The 25,378-nt window shown below is 45.8% G+C and overlaps 1 protein-coding gene across 10 annotated transcripts in view; it reads left to right on the forward strand.

Moving 5' to 3' along the window:
* Positions 1 to 25,378, forward strand: part of mok (MOK protein kinase) — a 187,162-nt gene that overhangs the window by 127,134 nt on the left and 34,650 nt on the right. For 8 of the 10 annotated variants that reach the window (XM_086002957.1, XM_086002955.1, XM_086002953.1 and 5 more), the window contains 2 exons: positions 3,730 to 3,850; positions 14,894 to 15,079. In XM_086002957.1, the coding sequence (XP_085859083.1) occupies positions 3,730 to 3,850; positions 14,894 to 15,079 (307 nt within the window). Of the gene's footprint in view, positions 1 to 3,729; positions 3,851 to 6,719; positions 6,729 to 13,770; positions 13,867 to 14,884; positions 15,080 to 25,378 lie in introns of those variants that run through there. The other 2 variants (XM_086002956.1, XM_086002954.1) reach the window with 2 other exon arrangements.

Below are 25,378 nucleotides of genomic sequence, written 5' to 3' on the forward strand. Positions count from 1 at the left end.
AAATAGTGTCACGGGATCTTTCACGTCCACCTGAAAGAGCAGACGGGGCCTCGGTTTAGCGTCTCATCTGAAAGACGGCACCTCCGACAGTGAAGCACACCCTCAGCACTGCACTGGAGTGTCAGCGTAGCTTTATGTGTGCAAGAGTGGTACTTGAACCCACAACCTTCTAACTCAGAGGCAAGTATGCTACCAACTGAGCCACAGCTGACACAGTAATTCAATTGAAAGGAAAAAAAAGTACTTGCATTTATTTAGGGGCATCCCTCATCTTTGAGAAGAGCCTTAAAGTGATTTTTACTAATTACTTTTGAAGTAGTCACTTTTGTGCTTCACTTTTGGTAGGCAAATATAATTACTTTATAGGATTAGACACTAGAATTTACAAAGGAGAAATTCTGTTTCAACAAATCATGAACCTCACAATTCACACTGAGTACACCCTCAATCGTGGTGTGTGGCACTACCACCATGCTAAATTGGATAGATTCATAACAGATCTAGCAGCTCAAAGCTGGGCATGCATGAGGCGCTGTGGGCCATCAGCATCAGTAGAATTGTATTTCACCACAATCTGTAACCTCATTGCCCGGCATATCCCTCACTCTACCATTACCATCAAGCCAGGGGACCAACCCTGGTTCAGTGGTATGGCACGGGTTCGACAGGCTAAATGGCTTCCTTCTGTGCTGTAACCATTCTATGATTGTATGAGGAGCGCATGCCAGGAGCAGCAGCAGGCATACCTAAAAATGAGGTGGCAACCTGGTGAAGGTACAACACAGGACTACATACATGCTAAACAGCGTAAGCGGCATGCTACAAACAGAGCTAAGTGATCCCACAACCAACAGATTAGATCAAAGCTCTGCAGTCCTGCCACATCCAGTCGTGAATGGTGGTGGGCAATTAAACAACTAACGGGAAGATAAGGCTCCATGAACATTCCCATCCTCAATGATGGTGGAGCACAGCACGTGAGTGTAAAAGACAAGGCTGAAGCGTTTGCAACCGCCTTCAGCCAGAAGTGGCAAGTGGATGATCCATCTCTGCCTCCTCCTGAGGTCCCCACCATCACAGAAGCCAGTCTTCAGCCAATTTGATTCACTGCACATGACATCAAGAAACGACTGAGTGCACTGGATACAGCAAAGGCTATGGGCCCCGACAACATCTCGGCTGTAGTGCTGAAGACTTGTGCTTTAGAACTAGCTGCACCTCTAGCCAAGCTGTTCCAGTACAGCTACAACACTGGCATCTACACGACAAAGTGTAAAATTGCCCAGGTATGCCCTTCCACAAAAAGCAGGACAAATCCAACCCGGCCAATTACCGCCCCATCAGTCTACTCTCAATCATCAGCAAAGTGATGGAATGTGTCATCAACAGTGCTATCAAGTGGCACTTACTCACCTATAACCTGCTCACCGATGCTCAGTTTGGGTTCCACCAGGACCACTCGGCTTATTACAGCCTTGGTCCAAACATGGACAAAAGAGCTGAATTCCAGAGGTGACTGCTCATCCAGTACTGGATGTCGGACAAGCAGTCTGAGAAATGGTTCTGGTTGTTGGAAACCAATCATCTCAGCCCCAGGACATCGCTGCAGGAGTTCCTCAGGGCAGTGTCCTAGGCCCAACCATCTTCAGCTGCTTCATCAATGACCTTCCCTCCATCATAAGGTCAGAAGTGCAGATGTTCGCTGATGATTGCACAGTGTTCAGTTCCATTCGCAACTCCTCAGGTAATGAAGCAGTCTGTGCCCTCATGCAGCAAGACCTGGACAAAATTCAGGCTTGGGCTGATAAGTGGGAAGTAACATTCATGCCTCACAAGTGCCAGGCAATGACTATCTCCAACAAGTGAGAGTCTAACCACCTGCCCTTGACATTCAATGGCATTACCATCGTCTAATCCCCCACCATCAATATCCTGGGGGGTCACCATTGACCAGAAACTTAACTGGACCAGCCACATAAATACTGTGGCTACAAGAGTAGGTCAGAGGCTGGGTATTCTGCAGCAAGTGTCTCACCTCCTGACTCCCCAAAGCCTTTCCACCATCTACAAGGCACAAGTCAGGAGTGTGATGGAATACTCTCCACTTGCCTGGATGAGTGCAGCTCCAACAACACTCAAGAAGCGCGACACCATCCAGGACAAAGCTTGATTGGCACCCCATCCACCACCTTAAACATTCACTCCGTCCACTACCGGTGCACCCTGTCTGCAGTGTGTACCATTTACAAGATGCATTGCAGCAATTCGTCAGGGCTTCTTCGATAGCACCTCCCAAACCTGTGACTTCCACCACCTAGAAGGACATGGGTAGAAGGCGCATGGGTATACCATTACCTCCAGGTTCCCCTCCAAGTCACACACCATCCTAACTTGGAAATATATCACTGTTCCTTCATTGTCGCTTGGTCAAAATCCTGGAACTGCCTACCTAACAGCACTTTGGGAGTCCCTGCAGACCACAGCAGTTCAAAAAGACAGCTCACCACCACCTTCTCAAGGGCACTTAGGGATGGGCAATAAATGCTGGCCTTGCCAGCGACGCCCACATCCCATGAATGAATAATAAAAAAAATGAATATCTTATAATCTATATACAACACTAGCAAATATTCACAACAGGATGACAAAACAGACGCAGGCAACTACAGACCCATTAGCCTCATTCCCTTTCCATTTAAAACAATGAAATCAAATATCGGGAGAAAATTTGAGGATTATCTGAACGATTATAGCCTAGTAAACAGTAGCCAATGTAGATTCAGGAGAAGATCTTGTCTGATCAATCTCCTCGACTTCTTTGAGGTGGTGACATCCGAAGTGGACTGTGGAAAACCATACAACATGGTGGCCTAGAAATTCAGCCACACAGCACCCATTAAACAGATTCCTAAACCTCCAATATGGCGTGCAGAAAGCGCATGCTCATTACAAGCCAAAAGTGTGGCACTTGCCATATTGGTTCAGGCCAAAAAATGGGTGTGCAGTGCACATGCCTGAAATAGGCATTGGGCTCTTTGCATATACAAATAAGTGGCTTATCGCCTCTTTGTGGGCCCCTCTGCAAAATTGGTTTGCCCTGAGGTAGCCGGCCCCGACTGCACTCAGAAAAACCAGGTCTACATATGGCATAACAGTCAGCTCTTAAAGGGACTGCCTCTTAGGCTGCAACTAACCACCCACTCTCCCTTCCCGGATGCCCCTACCCCACTCCTGGTCCCTTTTAACTACTTACCTGAGGGCTGCTGCTGGCATTGCAGTGTCCCAATCTTTCATTCCGCTTCACCGGCAAGCTGTTGTCAGTGTTCACAGCTCACCGGCTCGACTATATTGAGAGCCAAGGCCCAGTATCAAGTGCGCCTCAAGCCTCACCATTCAGGTGTAGGGACTATTCCCTGTTCCGCACCCCCCCCCCCGCCCACCCGTGCGCCCAGAAAATGCACTTTGAATGATTCGATTGTTCATTGACAAATGATGACGGTGAAAGTTGACATAGGAAAATTGAATGGAAAATAAGGTCTTAGGAATTTACAATGGTAAAAGTGACACAAACGTGATCACAAATTGTGACAACTGGAGTAAGGTTTATAGATAGAAAATGCAGGCCAATTTAAGATTTTTAATAAGCTATATAGACTATTTAAGTTGAAAAAGCTCACATTAATAACAAATAAAAATAAACACGTTCATTGTGATTTCTCTTCCCTGTAGATTGGCAGAGAAACAAGCTGCTACAATACAGCGTACAGTTAGATGCTTAGAAGGGAATGAGAACAATCTAAGTCCAGGTGTGGTGCACAATCTCTGGAGAATCCATAAGGGACGGAAACGGGTAAGATAAGAGACATTTTCACTTTTCACCTTGCCTTCCACAGTTTGACCAGCTAATTAGTTGTTCCACCATTAAAACAAATTCCAAATTTTTGTTGATGGAAAATTACCTGAAATAAATATAAAATTAGGTTATACTGAATCATAAATTTGTGGCATATTTAAATGATTCAGGAAGTTTTAAAAGTAGAATAGGGACTGTAAACTAATTTTTTTTAACACTGTTCTGGTCTCCTGTTTTGCTAACACACTTAAGCCTAGAAATTCGTGGCTGCCACGAGAGTTGTTGGTGTCACCGCAGCCTCGGGTTAACGGCCGCTGAAAATGGTCGCGGCTGTAGAAGAGAAAAATTCGCACTGGGGACTAAAGATTTTTAACCCAGCACTAACCGTCGCTGCCAGCAGTGTCACCCCCCCCCACCAACTGGCTCCAGTGCCCAAAGAAGATTCATGACCTCAGACCAGTGGTCAAGATCAGTGAATGCATCTTCAAAAGCCGTCTCCTACCAACTGAATCACTAGCCCCACACACTTCTCAATGCATGACTCCCCCCCCCGCCACCCCCCCCGCAATCACTCACCTACCAACAATCTGTACCAATCACGAGGCACGCCTCACATTCCTAGCATCACCTCACCCCCTTGGAGGAGATGGTGCAGGCCATTCTTGACAGGGACATGGCTGAGCAATTGGCCAGCGGCGGGGCTGAAAGGATACAAGATGCTGGTATCCTGATACATTATCCTCCTTCTCGCATGCACCTCTTGCTTTCCCGCCCTCCCATCACCACAACTCCACCCTTGTGCCTTCCTCATTTCACACACCCAAGAAATGCAGCCTGCGCAGCCATTGGTTGACCAAGAAGAGGGAGAGGAGAGTGAAGAAGAAGAAACATCCTCATTCGATTTGACACTGCCAGCCACCAGCTCCTCAAGGTCGACCAGCAAAGCCATTTGCAGTATCTCCCACTGAAAGTCAGCAGCCTTCCACCAGCCATGCTGCAGCCACTGGGGTAGCACTGCATGACATCAGTAGGATAGGCAAAAATACACACAAGACAGTCACTAAGAGAATGCGTAAGGGTGATGAGTTGATTGCTTGATGTCATATTGGATGGATAGATGTATAAAGTTGGATTGGAAAGTTTGCTTTGTGGTGGCTTTTATTTCAGCATTGTGGCCAAGAGGACACTGTGATGGTCAGTAACAGAGGGAAGGTTAGGTGTGGGACAAATGTTGAAAGGGGAATTGGGATTGTGGTCACTGGTACCACAGGCGGATGATTCCATCCCGGATATCCGGCCAGAAAGGGGCTGTCTGGGTTGCATCCTTCCTTCTGCTTCCTCTTCTTCGGCTTCCTCTTCCCTCTGCGAGCGGATGCTGTAAATCTGAAATGACAGCATAAAATACTGGAAATACTCGACCTGTCGAACTCTGTTTCTCTCCATGAATGTTGCCTGACTTACTGAGTATTTGCAGCATTTTCTGTCTTCTCAGAGGCCGTCCTTTACCATCCAAGGCTTTGCAAGCATCCAGCAGCACTCCCTACACACTTAAAAAACTTTTAACATGTATTACAGCAAGCCACTAAAATAAAATCAAAAAAATCCAGTCCAAAAGCTTAAATGCAAACTTACCTGAAAGATGAGTTTGATAATTGTCTTCTAACTGTCATAAAATATTTTGTGGAAACAACCAAATGAGACTGAAGAAAAGCATTCTAGTTGGGCTGAAAAATCCTACAGAAGCATTCTAGGAAAGTGCACACTGTACATACCTTTAAGAGGTGCTGACAGCGTCTCTGCGAGTCTGCTGCACGCTGGATTTTCATGGCGAGCTGAGGACCCAGTGCTTAACTCAGCGCTACGGTCCAAGTTTGCTGAGGTGACGTTAAGCTGGTGGTCCACGCCGAGGTGACGTCACTTCTCCCTCATTTAAATTTGCAGGGCCATCGATCTTACCAGCAGCAGTGCCAGGCTTCGGAAAATAGCGGACGCCGCAGGACCCACCACCAGCTGGCGAAAGAGTGGCGGCTGCCCTCCTTTTGCTACTTTTTGCCGGTAACGGGTGGCGTAAAGCCCCTGAATTTTAGCGCTTAATATTTAAGTATTTAATACAGACTTTACAATTGTTAATGTAATCTGAAGTGTACAGTTAAATTATTTTTTTTATCCAGGCCTAACATCTTACAATGTGCAATAAAGCTATTAATATCATTTACTACCTAAGAGCAAGCCGGTGTTCATTGCCTGGGTGCTAATCTGGCAGAGTGGATTGCGTGCCCTTTATAAATGCTGAATATTCATTCCAGTACCAGATTACTGCCCAGGCGATGAAGATGAAAATCTACTCCAATATTTTTCCACAAAGCTATCAATGTTAGCTTACGGGAGATCCCACACTCTGAGTATGTACAGTATGCACACTTTCCCAGAATGCCTCTGCAGGATTTGTCAGCCCAACCAGAAAAATATTTTTCTTCAGCCTTATTTGGTTGTTTTTACAAAATATTTGATGTCAGTTAGAAGACAATTTTCAAACGCTTTAATCAGCTAAATATTGAGTGTTTTTTTACAGAGAGGCTGCCTAATAGAGATAGGGAAACTGATTGCACTTTAAACATAAGAGGTATTACTGATTGCACAACTGTACATGCCTTTGTTTATCTTAAAATTCCAAAACAATTAATTCTTTATTATTCTCAGTAAACATTGGGGTAGATTTTGTTAGATAATCGTGCAACATCTTTAAATATAATCTGGGTTCAGGCCCGTTGAATCAGACATGATTATGTATATGCGTATTTTAAAAATCAATTTAACCTTTATTTATGACAGACTTCTTGCAAAACAGCAACTTTGATCATAACAGTATGAGAACATGCCACTTATAGGCAGCCCTTACCAATGAGGACACAGTGATTATTTCAGTCATGGGAGCCACGCCAACAGAGGTTTCTTTCTTCTGTGAAGGATTCGCTGTAGCTCCCAGTCTGGTGCACACCCTCTTTCTTTATACCTTTTCTTATCACTGTTCATAACACTCAGCATCCTGCTCCAGCAGCAAACTTCCTTTGTCTCACAGGCTTAACATAGACTTTATTGCATGAAGAAAGGAAGTTATGTTTAAGGAAACGGTTCCCTGTTGCTGAAATAACACTTTGGCATCCTAACAATTTGTATCAGTAAGTACTAGTTACCCCATCACACACCACATTCTTCCTGCAGTCAATTGTTGTCCAACCATCTGGATCTGCTAATCACAATACCGCGGATGCTGGAAATCTGAAATATAAACAGAAAGGTCAATCAAGGGAAAATAATGTGGGTTGTTCGGACGTCGATGGAGGCGGGACTAAAACCCAACAAGCAGCAGTCCCGCCTCCAACACGCTCCCATTGGCAAAATCACCCCCAACGTTTCAGGTCTGTGACCTTTTGGCAGAACTACAAAATGTTATAGATGTAACAGATTTTAAGGTAGCACAGAGGCTGGGAAAGGGGGAGCGGAGAGGAGGAAAGAACAAAGTGGAAGGTCTGTGATAGGGTGGAAGGCAGGAGTGATTTAAATGACAAAAGGGATGATGGTGCAAGGCAAAAGGGGGTGGTAATGGGACAAGTAAAGAAACAAAGGATGGGTCTAGAGGAGCTGTAAAGGTCGCATTTATTCCCAACACCAGATTTCTGATTGATCACCTTGGAGCTGAGGATAGCATGGCCCATGCTGCAGGCCGCAACTGTTGGGTACTGCGCATGCGTGGCTTCGGTAAACAGCGCGCAAGCGCAGAAGGGAATCAGGTGCGCATGCGCGGCTCTGGGATACCGCGCTCATGCGCAGAAGGCCACAAAAGTGTTCGTGCAGATAATCACTCCGGCTGTAAATGGCAATAGCAGAATCATTACCAGCACCTGCTGTTCGAAAAAATGGGAGCAGTGGTTATGATCTGAAATTGTTAAACTTGATGTTGAGTCCGGAAGGCTGTAAAGTACCTAATGAAAAAATGAGGTGCTGTTCCTCGAGATTCTGTTAAGCTTCATTGGAATCGTGTAGCAGGCCGAGGATAGAGACACCAGAGTGGGAGTGGGGTGGAGAATTAAAATGACAAGCAATCGGAAGCTCAGGATCACGCTGCGGACTGAACGAAGGTGTTCAGCAAAGCAATCACCCAATCTGCATTTGGTCTCCCCAATGTAGAGAAGACCGCATTGTGAGCAACGAATACAGTATACTAAATGTACAAGTACAAGTAAATCGCTGTTTCACCTGGAAGGAGTGTTTGGGGCCCTGGACGGTGGGAAGGGAGGAGGTGAAAGGGCAGGTGTTGCATCTCCTGCACTTGCATGGTAAAGTGCCATGGGAAGGGGAGCAGGTGTTGGAAGAGTGGACCAGGATGTCGCAGAGGGAATGGTCCCTACGGAATGCTGAACAGGGAGGGGAAGATGTGGAGGCTGGTGGGGTGGAAGGTGAGGACAAGGGAAACCCTATCGTAGTTCTGGGAGGGAGAGGAAGGGGTGAAAGCAGAAGTACGGGAAACGGGACAACACGGTCAAAGGCCCTGTCAACCTCGGTGGAGGGGAATCCTCGGTTGAGAAAAAAGTAAGACATACTGGAAGCACTTGTGCAGAAGGTGGCATTGTCAGAACAGATGCGACAGAGAAACTGGAAGAATGAAATCGAGCCCTTACAGGAAGTGGGATAGGAGGAAGTGTAATCAAGGTAGCTGTGTGAGTCAGTGAGCTTATAGTAGATATTGGTTGACAGCCTTTCCCCAGAAATGGAGAAAGAGAAGTTGAGGAAGTGAAGGGAAGAGTCAGTGATTGACTTTGTGAAGGTGAGGGAGGTGTGGAAAATTGAAGCAAAGTTGATAACATTTTCAAGTTCGGGGCGAGAGCAGGAGGCGGCACCAATACAGCCATCAAGGGGTGGGGGCCCGAGTAGGACTGGAACAAAGAATTCTCCATGTATCCTATGAAAAGGCAGGCATAGCTAGGACCCATATAGGTACCCATAGCAACACCTTTTATTTGAAGGAACTGAGAGGAGTCAAAGGAGAAGTTGTTCACTGTAAGAACAAGTTCAGCCAGGCGGAGGAGGGTGGTGGTAGTTGGGGACTGGTTGGGCCTCTGTTCAAAGAAGAAGCAAAGGGCCTGCAGGCATTCCTGGTGGGGGATGGAGGTGTAGGGGTACTGGACGCCCATGGTGAAAAGGAGATGGTTAGGGCCAGGAAACTGGTAACTGATAAAGTGGCAGAGGGCATCGGAAGAGTCGCAGATGTAGGTCAGAAGAGACTGGACAAGGGGAGACAAAAATAGAGTCGAGCTACGAAGAAATAAGTTCCGTGGGGCAAGAACAGGCTGAAACGATGGGTCTACCAGGGCAGTCCTGTTTGTGGATCTTGGGAAGGAGGTAGAAGTGGTCTGTGCAGGGTTGCAGACTATGAGGTTGGAGGCTGTGGGAGAAGATCTCCAGAGGAGATGAGGTCAGTAACGGTCTGGGAAACGATGGCTTGATGTTCGGTGATGGGGTTGTGGTCCAGGGGGAGGTAGGAAGAGATGTCGTAGAGTTGCCGTTCAGCCTCTTCAAGGTATCGGTCTGTTCGCCAAACAAAAACAGTACTGCCCTTGTCAGTGTAAAGTCTGTGGGTTGTATAGCGAAGTAATACACAGACTACAAGAGTAACTTTAACAGGACTTTACTATTCGAAGGTCAGGGCGAATCTGCCCAATAAATTCTGCCACAGCACTTATATACCGGTGTGGTCACCGTCGGTATTACAGTATACAGCAGCCAGGATAAAGTAGTGCCACACCTAAAATAGTTCTCTTAAAGGTGGACGGTTACATAAAATAGTTCTCTTAAAGGTAGAACGGTTACATACACTACAATCCTCCTTTTTTAGCTTACAACATACTTGTTCTCCATTAAACATACATGTATTCAACTTCATGTAAAACAATTCACAGATATAGTCTCTGTGGAAAACAGTTCACAATTTCAGTCTCTGTGGAAAACAGTTCACAGATTTAGTCTCTGTGGAGGCATCTCCTGTGCTTCTTAACTCAGTCCGGACAACGCCTCCGTGGTGTAGCAGTTCCCGGTGGTGTAGTCGGTTCACGTTGCTGGAGTGACTCATCCAATAGTCCTTCCCTAAACTTAACAGCTTGAACTTCCGTCACTCCTGAACCAGCATTGCTGACTTTTAAAAACCACTGGATTCCTTGGGAAGTTTTTCTACTTCCAACTGATTTGGCTCCATTCGGAGGGAGCACGTGCGTGGCCTGGTAGAGGTGATAATGGTTCAGATGGTCATTATTTTCTGCTTCGTCTTTTCCTTTTCTGCTTCTTGGAGACTCTCTGGGCTCCACTGTCAGCTGCCAGCTGCCTGCACAGTTCCTCCTGTAGTAGCGCCACCATCTCCCGATGTTCCTTAGACTTTTTGTGATTCATCAAGGTTTCTGCACTTTGGGAGTTTTCATCACAAGCTGGGCAGAACAGGTCCTCGTAATATTCGGTGTCGCTCAACAGGTCATGGTCATATTCGGTGTCGTCCTGAGCTAAGCCAGCGGGAGGGTCTTCTATTTCCTCCCTACCCAGCTGGATGTTAGCCAACTTTTGTTCCAAATCCTGACATCTTTCCTGAAGAGACTTCTTCATGTGTTCAGCTTCATCCCGCTTTTCCTGGGCTTCCTGCAAGTCTTTTACTAATGACATCATTTGTGATTTCAATACTTCAACTTCATTCGGAGATTGATTGATCGGACTATTCAATCCCTCTACTGAAGTAGCTGTTTCAGTATTCTGTTGTTCTGCATTGCCGTGCGTCAGCGTACTTTTGGCATCCAAGGGCTGTTCTGCTGCAGACTTCTCAGTCTGGGTTGCCACCTCAGCTCTTCCAATGACTTTTGAGAGCTCCCTTCCCTTTGAAGATTGAGGCTCGTATTTAAGTTTTTCCCATTTTAGAGTTTTATCCCTCAGCATATGAATGAGTTGGCTGACTGTTAACTCTTCTGCCATCATCCCTTTTCCATTAGCTGCAGGGCTGTTTAGAACCTTGTCCTGGGGCTCCTTTGCTGCTTCTACTTCGCCATCATCCGCAGCCCCCATCATTCGAATTTCCACTAATGAATCGTCCGGTGATGCTGCACCCAACTTCAGTAGGAGCTCGGAAGTCATGTCGACCAACTCAGCTTTTTCTGCCTGCAACCTGCTAACAAGCGCCTTCAGTTGCGGCACATCTTGTTCCACCGGATTGGAGCACGCCCCTTCAGAAGCCGAATCAGCTTTGATTCGTTTGGCCTCCTCGTGCAGACGGTTTGTGTGCTCCTGCTCCCTTTTCTTCCCCAGCTGCTTCTGTTGTCTTTCCAGATTCTCCCATTCGGTATCATAGAACTTTTTCATTGCTTTCATCTCTTGCTCGAGACGGCAATTCAATTGTTCTAATTGCTGTCGTAATCTGAAATAAGTTTGCGTTCGAGCTCGATGTTCCTCAGTAATATATATGTCTGTAACTTGAACAGACTCAGAATTCTCTGTCAAGCTATGTTGTTGTTGTTCAGAGGAATTCTGTTCTGAAACTTTGTTCTCCTCTGGAGCATAAGCCTTTATGCCCACATTCGTTCTACCAACCTTAGTCAGCAAGTTCATTTTAGACTTGTCTTCCATGCTTGGGCTGGTCTTATCGTCATCCGTTTCAGAGTCTGAGCTGATTGTCTGCCCCGAGTCCTCACTCGTTATTGCTTTGAGGTAGTGCCATTCCATGTCTATTTTCTTGATCCACTCCCGTCCTAGAAGTGGTGGTCCTCCCTCAGGTAGTACGTATAAGTCCATTCCGGGGTGTTCTTTGCCCCTGTCTCTCACCTTGACTCTTATCTTTCCCATGGGGTATACTTTATGCCCCATGTATGTCTGCAATACGAACTTGGTATCTCTCAAGGGTATATGTGAGAATAGCCGGTTGTAATCCCTTCGATTTATGACTGATAGGGCTGATCCAGTGTCCAACTCCATTTTTACTTGGACTCCGGCTATTTTTAGCATGACCCAGATAGTTTGTAGGTCAGCTTCCTTACTCACATTGTGAATTCTCAGACTACCCAGTTCCTGGCCGTTTGGGTCTGAATCCGAATTCTGTTCGTCTGAACTCTTCTCAGCCACCTTGTGTACTTTGTTGTACTTTTCCGGTGATGGCTTTTTTTGGTTGTTGGTCTTCTTTCCTGACCGGCATACTTTAGCTATGTGCCCCAGTTTGCCACATTTTCGACATTCCTGGTTTTTAAACCAGCATTGGTTCTGGTCATGTGTTGTCTTCCCACAACGATAACATTTCGTTGTACCCGAAGTAATTTGATCCACACTGAGTACCGCTGCCTTTAGCTGCATTTCCGCAGTTCCTTTTGCTGCGGCTTCGTGTGATGCTGCAATAAGGACAGCCCTATCAAGTGTAAGGTCGTTCTCTTTGAGCAGTCGTTTTTGCGTTCCTTCCTTCGACAACCCGCACACGAACTTGTCTCGCAATGCCTCTGTCAGATTTCCTCCAAACTGGCAGTATTTCGCTAATCTACGCAGTTCGACCAAGTATTCCGCGTTGCTTTCCTCTTTCCGTTGCGTTCTCGCATAAAATTTGAATCGTTCCGCCAACATCAGCGGTGTGGGGTTCAAGTGATCCTTCAGAACAGCAACAATATTAGCGAAGGTCTGATCCGCCGGTTTAGCTGGTGATAGAAGATGCTTCAATAACCCGTATGTCTTCGCGCCCATCGAGTTTAGCAAGGTTATAGCTTTATCATCATCTTCTATTTTATTGGCCTCACAATATATCTCGATACGTTCTACGTACGTGGCCCAATCTTCCACCTCGGCATCGAAGTTGTTGATGTTACCATGCTTAGGCATCTTCACTATCTCTCACTATCTTTCTGCGAAACAACAGGATTTCTCTTTAACTTTTTAACTTTTTCTTTTTTCCAAAAATGGCGGGTTCCCGCGCTTGTCTTCTTCCCCGCCTACTGGCAAAATGGCGGTTTCCCGCGCTTGTCTTCTTCCCCCCTACTGGCAAAATGGCGGTTTCCCGCTCCTGACTTCTTCCTCTGGTGGGAGGGGTAAGCTTTGCCCTCGGGCGACGACCGCTGGTTTACGGGGTTTGTAGCCTGTGCGCCGGCCTCAGTTTATTCTGAAGCGCGCGCTAGAAAAGCCGATCGCGTTCCTTGTCCCCCCCCCCCCCTTCTTTTCAGCAGGGGCAACCGGCGCTGGGGACAACCAGTTGGCGTCGGACAGATCCAGCTCCTGGTCCTTCACGGCAGCTGCTGCAAGCCGCTGGCCGGAACCTCGCTCGGTCTCTCTCTCGGGCTCTGTCTCTCCCGCTCGCGCGGCTCTCGCTCGCTCTCTCTCGGGCTCTGTCTCTCCCGCTCGCTCGGCTCTCGCTCAGCGGCTTTAAACGCCTCTCCCAGACCTCCCGCAGTCCGGTCCTTTCCTCCCCGGCTGCGGCTGATTCTTCGCGGGTTATTTAGTTATTTATTTATTTATTGCCTCCGCGCCTTATGATCCGGTCGCAGCGCTTCGTGGCCTCAATCACTGTCTGGCCTTTTTCACCCCAATCGCGCCTCCCAGCTTCTCGCAGTCCGGTGCTTTCCTCCCCGGCTGCGGCTGAGTTCTCCGTGGCTTATTTATTTTTATATCTTCCCGCGCCTTACGATCCCGGTCGCAGCGCCTCGTGGTCGCGGTAGTTGTCCGGCCTTTTTCGCCGTCGCGGTCTAGCCGTCTCACGACGCTCCCCAGCCCGCTTGTACCGCGGCTTCTGCTCCACGCTGCCCCAGTCTCAGCGCCTCTGGGCCCGACTTCTGTCCGGCTCCTCTCCCCCTCGACCGTGGTCGAGTGCACCGCCCTTATCCTCCGTTTATTTGTTTCTATTTTCCCTTTACTCACAGTCACCGTGGCCGACTTGCTTCTCGTGTTGATCGGCTCACTCACCACCGTGGCAGAAGGGACAATCCGTGCCTGTTGCTGATGGAAGACTTCGTGTTTGAAATCTTCCTCCTTTCTTGGTCTGCAGACTCGAGTTTTCTCTCAGCAAAACGACGAGGGCGGGTGCCTCTTCTCGACGCTCGTTTACTTCTTCAGAAGTATTGTTGCCGCAGGGTAAGATCGAACTCGTCGCCACTGTAAAGTCTGTGGGTTGTATAGCGAAGTAATACACAGACTACAAGAGTAACTTTAACAGGACTTTACTATTCGAAGGTCAGGGCGAATCTGCCCAATAAATTCTGCCACAGCACTTATATACCGGTGTGGTCACCGTCGGTATTACAGTATACAGCAGCCAGGATAAAGTAGTGCCACACCTAAAATAGTTCTCTTAAAGGTGGACGGTTACATAAAATAGTTCTCTTAAAGGTAGAACGGTTACATACACTACAGTCAGCAGGTTTAATGACAATGTGTCACCCCGACCTGGAAAATTTCATCAAATTTGCTTCAAATCCTACGTAACAGCATTGTGTGAGTACCTTCACCACATGGACTACAGCAGTTCAAAAAGAAGGCTCACAACCACCTTCTCAAGGGCAACTAGGGATGGGCAATAAATGCTGGCCTTGCCATTGATGCCCTGATCCCGAAGAATTAATTTTTAAAAACATTCGTGGGAAGGGGATTTCAGGAAGGCTTTGCATTCAGAAGACGGGGCAACCAGGGGCAGGTGAGACCTAAACTTCCCTTGTGGTTTCGCAACTACTTATTTTCCAGGGTTTAAGCAAGTGTTTATTTTTCAATTTATTTAGCATACCTATGACTTTGTAAACCAGAATTAAATTTCCTTCAGAAGTCTGGTGCAGATGGTCATTCACAGAAGAAATAATTTTTGTTTTTCATTATGCATGGTATTCGATTTAAATAAAGATTACATTTTATGACAATTACCGTTCTTTCATTTTAGGTGCTATTTTTACAAGTTATTATGCTAAACCATATGGATATTGATGTGAAGAAAAGTTCAGTTGGGGAATTGTAAAACAATTGTTAAGCATGCAAAATTTACTTCACCATCCACAGGGAATTCCTATACGACGCCAAATTCCTTCGTATCCTGTGGAACTGCCAAAGCTGAATGTGCCAGCTGCAACAAAGGTTGCTAGTTACCCCAATCAGACTTTAAAGTCAGTCTTTCCAACAGCATCACTGGCTGAAAATGGAACTCTACCCCAAGTGCCATCCGTACAATATATTGGAAAAAGCAAGGTATGAATTTTGATCTTTTGCTCAGTTCTAGTTAAAGAAAGTCCACAATTATTTTCTTTTTAAAAAGTTCTAACCATTTTGCACATGATGCCCACTCTAAGGATTTGTAATAAAGGAACTGGTCAGGTTAAAGGCGACGTCATAAACTCCAGTATTGTCAGAATCCCGGTACCTGTATATTGATTCCAATCGACAGTAATATACTACTTCTCTTCAGATGTCGTAATCAATTATTTGAATGAAAGTATACATACCATGGGTAACCAGCTAACCTAACCAGGAAAATTACAGGGGCATCAACAGCTTCACGTTGTTTTAGTTGGAACCCACTGCCATTCCTACCTCCATTACAGATGATACCTCTATGCAGACATTTTCATTTTGTTTTCATTGCTGGAGGAATGGGTTAGCAAGAAACCCATAAGGTTTCTGTACCTGTTTGCAAATAATTGAGGTGGATAATTTCAACAACTATGTACATACAAACTAAATGTTCTTTTAGGTCCAATTTATTTTCTCCTCTAACCTCACCTAAAGGTGGTGACTCATGCTGAGTCTGGTATCAGGTATTATGGCCCCATTGGTTGTTTTTCATGTGAGAGTTTTTTTTAACTGAGTGCACTCTTTTCCTTATTTGACATTTATATATGGACACTTCCAGCAGGGGTTATGTATAGTTTTCAGAAGTAGTAACATTGGGCAATATGGTTTTTTTAACCGTGCTGACCCAGGAATTGTGTTACCCCCTCCCCGCTCCCTCCCCTGCTAATTCAGCAGAGACTAGGTTTCATAACATGGGACGTCTGCATCTGTATCATTCCGTGTCACAGCATGCAGTGAGTCATTGGAAATGGAAGCTCTTGCAAAGGAATTTTTTTTTTAATCATTTCTATTTAGGAGCAGTTAAAGCATATCTCAAACAGACCCTTCAAAATATTTCATCCTAACAGGAGTTGGAGAAGATTAGTTACATATTCAGGTAGAATTCCTGTTTGTTGAATACATTAGGATCAGTCTAATTCTCTAGTGGGGAAAACAAGAATGAAGGATATTTAAATAGTGCCTTATCGGTCGAGTATCAGCAAAAATCAGTTGGTAACACTCTCACCTCTGTGTTAGAAGGTCGTGGGTTCCAGACTTGTGCACATAATCTAGGCTGACACTTCAGGGCTGTACTGAGGGAGGTACTATCTGTACATTTCCCACATTACAACAGTGACTACACTCCAAAAGAACTTCATTGGCTGTAAAGCGCTTTGAGATGTCCGGTGATCGTGAAAGGCACTATATAAATGTAAGTCTTTCTTTCTTACTATCTTTCGGATGAGACGTTAAAACCGTTCAGGTAGATGTATTCGAAGAAGAGCAGGAACTTCTAACATCCTGGCCCACATTCCTCCCTGAACCCACATTACTAACCAAAAAAAAACCAGATTAAATGGTCATTCGACTCATTTGCTGTTTGTGTGATCTTGCTCTCCACAATTGGCTTCTGCATTTACCTATATAACGACCCTTCAAAAAATAAATTCACTGGTTGTGTAGTGCTATGAGTTAACCTGAAGATGCAATAAGGTGCTATATAGATACAAGTTCTTTCTCAAATGTTTCACACAATTCATTATTTTGAATTGCAGTGAATGTTATATAGGCAAAGGACACGACTGCTGCCAACGAAATAAAGTAGTTGTGCATGCGCAGTTCCAGTGGTTTTTGGATGTTCTCGCCGGACTTCCCACAGATTGATGAGAGAGAAAGGAGGGAAGGGCGTGGGGAAAAGTGATTACTGCTGCCAAACTGAGCTGCGTCAGGAGAAGAAAATAAAAATTGAAAGTTGAATTAACATTTATGCGCTGCCGAACTGAGCCAAGAGAGAAAGGAGGGAAGGGGAGGGGGTGGAGTAAAGAGATCGCTGCTGCTGAATGAATTGGTGTTTCTTATGTTGAATTGGTGTTTCTATTGGTTTATGAAAGTTAACATTTATGCGTAGAATGCTTCTGTGCCGCTTCAGGCTTGTCGGCAGCAGTCACTGATAGGCCATTGGTTTCAAAGCTTACAAATTTAATATAAAATCCCATTTTAAGATCTTGGTTAATTTTCATGCTCTTTGAAATGAGGGATGCAAGTGTTGGGAATGCAATTTTCCACTTTGTGCACCCACTACCAAAACTGAGCAATACCTGATCAGGTATAGCACAGCCAGATGCAGAGCAACCCACCCTCTACTCTGACGATAGCAAAATACTGCGGATGCTGGAAATCCGAAATAACAACAGAAAACACTGGAAAAACTCAGCAGGCCAGGGCAGCATCCGTGGAGAGAGAAACAGAGTTAACGTTTCAGGTCGATGACCTTTCGTCAGAACTGGAAAAAAGCAGGAAATGGAAAGCAGGTTTAGGGGCTGGGAAAAGGGGGAGGAGATGAAAGAACAAAAGGGAAGGTCAGTGATAGGATAGAAAGCAGGAGAGATTAAGAGACATTGAGAGACAATAAGAGATATTCAAGGCGAGAGGAGGTGGTAATGGGACAGGTTAAGTAACAAAGGATGGCTCTAGATGGGGTGTGAATTGCGCTGGCAGAATGAAGGACAGCTGCCATGTGGGAGGGAAGAAGAAAAAAAAGAGAAAAAAGGGGGGCCAAACAAAAATTGAGAATAAAAAAAAGAAAATATATATATGTGATAGGGGCCGAGGTTATGATCTGAAATTGTTGAACTCGATGTTGAGTCCAGAGGGCTGTAGAGTGCCTAATCGAAAGATGATGTGCTGTTCCTCAAGTTTACGCTGATCTTCCGTGGAACAGTGCAACAGGTCGAGGATGGTGAGGTCTGAGTGGGAATGGAGCAGAGAATTAAAGTGACAGACCACCGGGAGCTCGGGGTCCCCCTTACGGACTGAACGGATGTGTTCCGCAAAGCGGTCACCTAATCTGCGTTTGGGATCCCCTGTACTCTGTCCAATTAGCTCCAATACCAGAAGCGCAACCCCTACTTTATCAATGTGAATTTTTTTCTGTTTGAACAGAGCTGGGCGAGAGTTGGTTGAATCTGCTAAATGGTGTGACTTGTTAAGCAGAGTGACAACGGGAATTTGGTGAGAGTGGGAATTCGGTGCAGAGGGAGAAGGTGGTGCATTCAAGATAGTTTTCTGGGGCAATATGTTCTAGAAGCAACAGGAGGGCAGGCCATTTAGTAATGAGTAATGAACCAGATTTAGTTAATCTAGCAGTAAGGAAACATTTATCTAACAGTGATCATAATATGATCGAATTTAATGTTAGGTTTGAAAAGGAGAAATGCAATAGTTACTAAGATTCTAGGTTTTGGTAAGGTTAACTTTAACGGGATGAGACAGAGACTGACGACAGCAAACTGGTCAAAGCTGTTACTGGGTAAACCTAGATGAACTGTGGGAGGTGTTAAAAAGTATCTAACTTAATACAGGACCAGTATATACCCTTAAGGGGAAAGAGCTCTACTTACCAAAGAAAACAGCCATAGTTGACAAAAGAGGTAAGAGCATATAAAAGTGCAAAGAATCGTATGGATCCAGGATACTGGGAGAGATATAAATAACAGCAAGGGAGGACAATAAAGATAGTAAGAGCTACAAAAAGGAATACGAAAAGAAACTTATGAATGATTTCAAGATTAACACAAAGGGCTTGATTTTGTCAGTGGAGGTGGGTTGGGGTCGGGTCAGGTGGTTGGCGGGTCCGGATCCCGCCTCCGATGTGAGGCGGGAATATTGAGCCATTTTACCCTAATTGGGCACTTGATTTCCAGCGTGTGGGAACCCCTGGCCCAATGAGTCTTTTGGTCTGAAACTCACCTCTGATGATGTTATCTATGCAGCTGCATTTAAGGCCTCCAAGCAGCCTTGGTTCTTTTTCTGCCTTACAACGTTTGCTATTTACTTCTGAGGGATTCGTTCAAAAACCATGTCAGGCACCAGACCAAAGTGTGCACCCCGCTTCGATGAGAACTCCCTGCAAGCTCTGGTGGAGGGAGCAAGAGCAAATAAGGAAGTGCTGTTTCCTTCTTGAGGGAGGAAAAAGCCTCCACAACAGACCAAAGTTGTGTGTCTGCAAGTTGCACAGGAGGTGAATGCCATTTCAATGTGCAGCAGAACCTGGCTGCAATGCAGAAAGAGGTTTCATGATGTTCTCATCACAGGAAAAGTGAGTATTCCATGACCCTCAATCTGATCCCCATCGCCTCTCATCACCAGCACTCTGCTTTGTCAACCTCCTTCTCCACATACCACTTGACCCTTACATCCCTGCACCCTTAACCATTCCCTCTCTCTGTACGTTCACATTCACTTAACTATTTGACTATGCAGCCCTCACACTCCCTATCACTGTGATGCAATGACAACAACTTACAACACACTTGGTCTTGGCACCTCACTCCATCTTTGTGTCCTTCTAAGCATCTATGGTGTGGATTCTCTACACTCACTGCTTCATTCTCACTCAAACTCCACTTGTCTCCCTCATTGCAGGAAAAGAGAGCCCACAATAAGAGGGAGAGGACGAGGACAGGAGGAGAGCCACCCTCAATAGCCAGCTCACCACTGCAGAGGAGACGGCCCTGGAGATTGTGGGAGTGGAGGAGGATGCGCAAGTGGGGGACGGACAGACGGGCGCATCAGAGCAAGCTGGTGACAGAATAGTTTTTCATCTCTCTCATTGACATTGCACGAGTGACTGATATTGATTCTGATGCTCTAACAGATTGACTTATGATCATCTACACAATTCAATGTGCATGCAACGTTTATCTCACATGTCTAACTCTTTCCTTTACTCCCCCACAGGACCATCGACAGCCCCCCCCCCCCCACTCACGATCCAGGAGGAACAGCCTGAGCCCCCAGGCTCCTCAGAGGAAGCTGCAACCTCTGAGGGCGCAGCGTCAGCAGAATTAAGCGCACCCAGCACAAGCGCAGACACTCACACCTCGGTGGGACCTTTGGGAGATAGAGTAGAGTTGTCACCTCATGTATCACAGCTCACAAGTGAGCATCAGCAGATGGTGGAGACAGGGACAGCAGTGGAGAGTCCTCGTCGGAGGGCACAGGACTCTCCCAGCTCGGCACAGCATGTCGACCCTGTGCCTCTGGGTCTATCCAAAAAGAGAGTGGTGCTGGAACTCCAGGAACAGATGCAGGAGTCTCTGGCAGATTTTGTCTCCAGGGTCGTTGCGAGTGTGAAGCGAATGGAGGAGTCCATCGCTAACATTTGTGGAGGCATTGGCGCATGAATGCATCACCACGGAAAGGATGGCAACCTCCGTGGAAAGGATGGCTACCTCCGTGGTAAGGCTGGCTACCGTAGAGGAGAGGATGGCTACGGCCATGGAGGAGCTTAGTCGCCAAGGTCTTGAAAACATGGTCCTTGGAGAAGTTGATGTAATTGTGCGCGATGGCAAAGAGGGCATCGGTTACCTGTGTGATACAAGTGTGTGCGGCCGCCTGGGAGACACCGCTGATGTGTGCTGTTGATCCCTGGAATGAGCCTGAAGCAAAAACATTGAGTGCGGTGGTGACTTTGACGGCCACTGGCAAGGGGTGTCCACCCGCTCCTCTGGGCTCCAGGTCTTGCTGTAGCATTGCGCAGATGTCACCCACTACCTCTCGTGAAAGTCTGAGCCTCCTTTGGCTCAGTCATGTTGAGGTAGCTCATCCTCTGTCTGTAAACCCTGTTTTGGGGGTAGCTCCTGCAGCGATGTGCTTCCATGCGCTGGCGCCTTCTGGCCTGTGCAGCTTCAGGTGGATGAGCAGCAGCTTGGTGCTCCTGTTGTTGCTCCTGATGTTGGTGCTGCTGTTGCTCCGGGTGCTGCTGCTGCCGCAGCTGGTCTTTGTCCAAATCTGAGGTCCAGGAGGAAAGGAAATAAGTGGTTCCCATGCTTCTGGTAGAGGAAGTGCTCAGTCAAGGTGGGGAGAGGGGTTTCCCAGGAGGTCACACTGGAGATGGGTCTCAGGCTCCAAACTCCCACAACAATGAATAGGCCGCTAAAAGTTCTCCCAGACCTGAGACAACAAAGTTCTGCCACCTGCAAATGATGATTGCTGAAAACTCCTTTTAATGGTGGAGCTACAGCTGTTAGTAAGCCATCCACTTGTGAGCCTGCCAGGATTAACTGGCGTGTTCCAGAGGAGACGTGCAGCACGGGGGAAATGTGTTAAATTCAGAAAGGCCTCTCAAAATGGGATTATAGATGCACTTAACTGGTTGTTAAGGGCCTATCCCGCCTCTTGGAGGCGGGATGGAAACGGGGTCTGAAAGCCCGATTTTGGGAAAATTGCTCAGAGGCAAGCTGGAGGCGGGATTGGATCTGCCCGCCATTTTTTGGGATTTTAGCAACTCACACACCTCCAATCCCGCCTCCTTGGGCCTGGCAAAATTGAGCCCAAAGGTTTTACAATTATATTAGAAGAAAAAGGGTAGCCAAGGGTAATGTGGGCCCTTTAAAAACAGATGAGGGTAATATTGCAAATTAAAATAAGGAAATGGCAGACTTGTTGAATAATTACTTTTTGTCAGTCTTCATAGTGGAGGAAGAGGATTACATACCTGACATTCCAGGGAAATTAATAATGAATCAAGGATTGGAACTCACTAAAGTTAACGTAAGCGAGAAAATAGTATTAGAAAAAAATAACAGCACTAAAGACTGACAATTCCCCAGGACCTGATGGTTTCCACTCCAGGGTTTTAAAGGAAGTAGGTGAGGAAATTGCAGATGCTTTAGCCATAATCTTCCAAAGCGCCCTCGATTCAGCAATTGCCCTTTTAGATTGGAAAATTGCAAATCTAACTACATTATTTAAGAAAGGTGAGAGAGAGAAATCAGGAAATTATAGATCTGTTAATCTAACATCTATTGTGGGGAAGTTACTGCAATCTATAATTAAGTAGAGTGACTGAGCACTTAGAGAACTTTGAGCTGATTAGAAAGAGCCAACATGGATTTGTAAAGGGTAGGTTATGTCTAATGAACATAATTTAATTTTTTGAGGAAGTAATTGAAGTAGTAGATGGGGTAATGTCTATGGATGTAGTTTATATGGACTTCCAGAAGGCATTCGATAAGGTTCCACATAAGAGACTGTTAGCTAAAATCAAAACTCATGGAATTGAAGGCAAACTGTTGATCTGGTTAGGAGTTTGGATAGGCGGTAGAAGACAGAATTTCATAGAATATACAGCTCAGAAACAGGCCATTCGGCCTAACCAGTCCAGGCTGGCGATTATTTAAAAATAATTTTTTTTAAATTCATTTATTGCCCATCCCTAGTTGCCCTTGAGAAGGTGGTGGTGTGCCACCTTCTTAAACTGCTGCAGTCCGTGTGGTGATGGTACTCCCACAATGCTGTTAGGAAGGGAGTTCCAGGATTTTGACCCAGCGACGATGAAGGATCGGCGATATACTTCTAAGTCAGGATGGTGTGTGACTTGGTGGGGATCTTGGAGTTGGTGGTGTTCCCATGCGCCTGCTGCCCTTGTCCTTCTAGGTGGAAGAGGTTGTGGATTTGGGAGGTGCTGCCGAAGAAGCCTTGGCGAGTTGCAGCAGTACATCTTGTAAATGGTACACACTGCAGCCACGGTACGCTGGTGGTGGAGGGAGTGAATGTTTAAGGTGGTGGATGGGGTGCCAATCAAGCGGGCTGCTTTGTCTTGGATGGTGTCGAGCTTCTTGAGTGTTGTTGGAGCTGCACTCATCCAGGCAAGTGGAGAGTATTCCATCACACTCCTTACTTGTGCCTTGTAGATGGTGGAAAGGCTTTGGGGAGTCAGGAGGTGAGACACTCGCCGCAGAATACCTAGCCTCTGACCTGCTCTTGTTGCCGCAGTATTTATGTGGCTGGTCCAGTTAAGTTTCTGGTTAATGGTGACCCCCCCAGGATGTTGATAGTGGGGGATTCGGCGATGGTTATGCCATTGAATGTCAAGGGGAGGTGGTTAGACTCTCGTTTGTTGGAGATAGTCATTGCCTGGCACTTCTGTGGTGCGAATATTACCTGCCACTTATCAGCCCAAGCCTGAACGTCGTCCAGGTCTTGTTGCATGCGGGCATGGACTGCTTCATTATCTGTGGAGTTGCGAATGGCGCTGAACACTGTGCAGTCATCAGTGAACATCCCCATTTCTGACCTTATGTTGGAGGGAAGGTCATTCATGAAGCAGCTGAAGATGGTTGGGCCTAGGACACTGCCCTGAGGAACTCCTGCAGTGATGTCCTGGGGCTGTGATGATTGACCTTCAACCAGCACAACCATTATGCTCCACTCAAGCCTCTTCCCATCTAACTCTATCAGCATAACCCTCTATTCCCTTCTCCCTCATGCTTATCTAGCTTCTCCTTAAATATATCTATACAATTACTCCCTGTGGTTGTGAGTTCCACATTCTCAACACTCTTTGTAAATAAGTTTCTTCTGAATTCCCTATTTGATTTCTTGGTGACTATCTTCTATTGATGGCCTCTAGTTTTGCTCTTCCCCACAAGTGGAAACATTCTCTCTCTGTCGACTCGATCAAAACCTTTCATAATTTTAAAGACCTAAAGAGAGTAGGGATAATGGGTATGTACTTGAATTGGAGGGAAGTGACTCGTGGTGTCCCACAGGATGTGTCCTGGGGCCTCAACTATTCACTGTATTTGTTTATGACTAAGATAGCATAATAGTGAGCCATATATCCAAGTTTGCCGATGACACAAAGATTGGTGGCATAGTAAGTAGTGCAGACGGGAGCATAAAATTACAAAGAGACATTGATAGATTAAGTGAATTGGCAAAATTGTGGCAGATGGATTTCAATGCAGGTAAGTGTGAGGTCATCCATTTTGGACCAAAAAAGGATAGATCCAAGTATTATTTAAATGGTGAAAAGCTAGGAACAGTGGAGGTCCAAAGAGATTTAGAGGTCCATGTACACAGATCACTAAAATGTAGTAGTCAGGTACAAAAAAATAATCAAAAAGGCTAAATTAGCCTTCATAACTAGAGGGCTAGAATATAAAGGGGAGGAAGTTTTGCTACAGCTGTACAAAGCCCTGGTTAGACCACATCTGGAGTACTGTGTACAGTTCTGGGCACCGCACTTTAGAAAGGATATATTGGCCTTGGACGGAGTGCCGTGCAGATTCACCAGCATGTTACCAAGACTCCAAGGATTAGATTATAAAGAGAGATTACATAAACTAGGCTTGTATTCCCTGGAATATAGAAGGTTAAGGGGTGATTTGATTGAGGTTTTTAGGATTTTGAAAGGAATTGGTAGGGTAGATAGAGAGAAACTTTTTCTGCTGGTGGGGGAGTCAAGGACAAGGGGACATAACTTTAAAATCAGATCCAGGCCATTCAGGAGAGAAGTTAGGAAAATCTTCTTCATGCAAAGGGTGGTAGAAGTGTGGAACTCTCTTCTTCAAAAAGCAGTAGATGCTAGCTCAATTAATAATTTTACATCTGACATCGATAGATTTTGCTAGCCAAGGGTATAAAGGGATATGGACCACAGCAGATGAATGGAGTTAAGATACAGATCAGCTATGATCGCATTGAATGGCAGAACAGGCTCGAGGGGCTGAATGCCTTACCCCTGTGCCTATGTTCCTAGTCTCTGCGTCCTGCTCAGTGAGTTTACCAAATTGTGCTAAATTGTGGGAATTTTATTCTATGGGCACGTATTCATTAGGAACTTAGTTTAGACTGCCCAACCTCATTTCACAGAGGCTTATAGCTCATAGCGAGAGAGATATGAGATTTTCATTACATCAATCTGTGGTGCACCCATCTTATTGCACCATCTTCTACTCTAACTCATTATTTTCCTAGGATAACCTTGATTTACTTAGTCTTCTTCCCTAATTTTCTGACAATTGTATTGTGCTGCACTATAAGCTTGGTTACTGACATGTCTTCCCTGTCCTCCATCTTCATATGACATTTTGAAGTGAAAAGTCTGCTCCAATCTCAGTACAACAGCTCAGTGCGGCTGACTCATCCACTGGAACGTAATCCTGGCTACCAGAATATAAAAGCTTGGTTCTTCTCATTGCGAAGACATGTCAGGGTCCAGCCAAGCATAAAGCGTTTCTACACTCCCAGATCAGATAGAAAATTGAAGCTGTGAATGGAATGTTTGGACGATCACTGCTACTTTTAACTAAGCAATAGCTAAGCCATGTTCTACAACAGCTCACAGATGACGTCTTCACATAATCTCTTCCAGCAACAATCAGCCAATGTATCTAAGACCTTATATAAACACAATGGGGGAAGATTAAC

Source organism: Somniosus microcephalus, chromosome 12 (assembly GCF_052327205.1).
Source record: "Somniosus microcephalus isolate GS21.2 chromosome 12, FLI_Smic_1.0, whole genome shotgun sequence".
Lineage (NCBI taxonomy): Eukaryota > Metazoa > Chordata > Chondrichthyes > Squaliformes > Somniosidae > Somniosus > Somniosus microcephalus.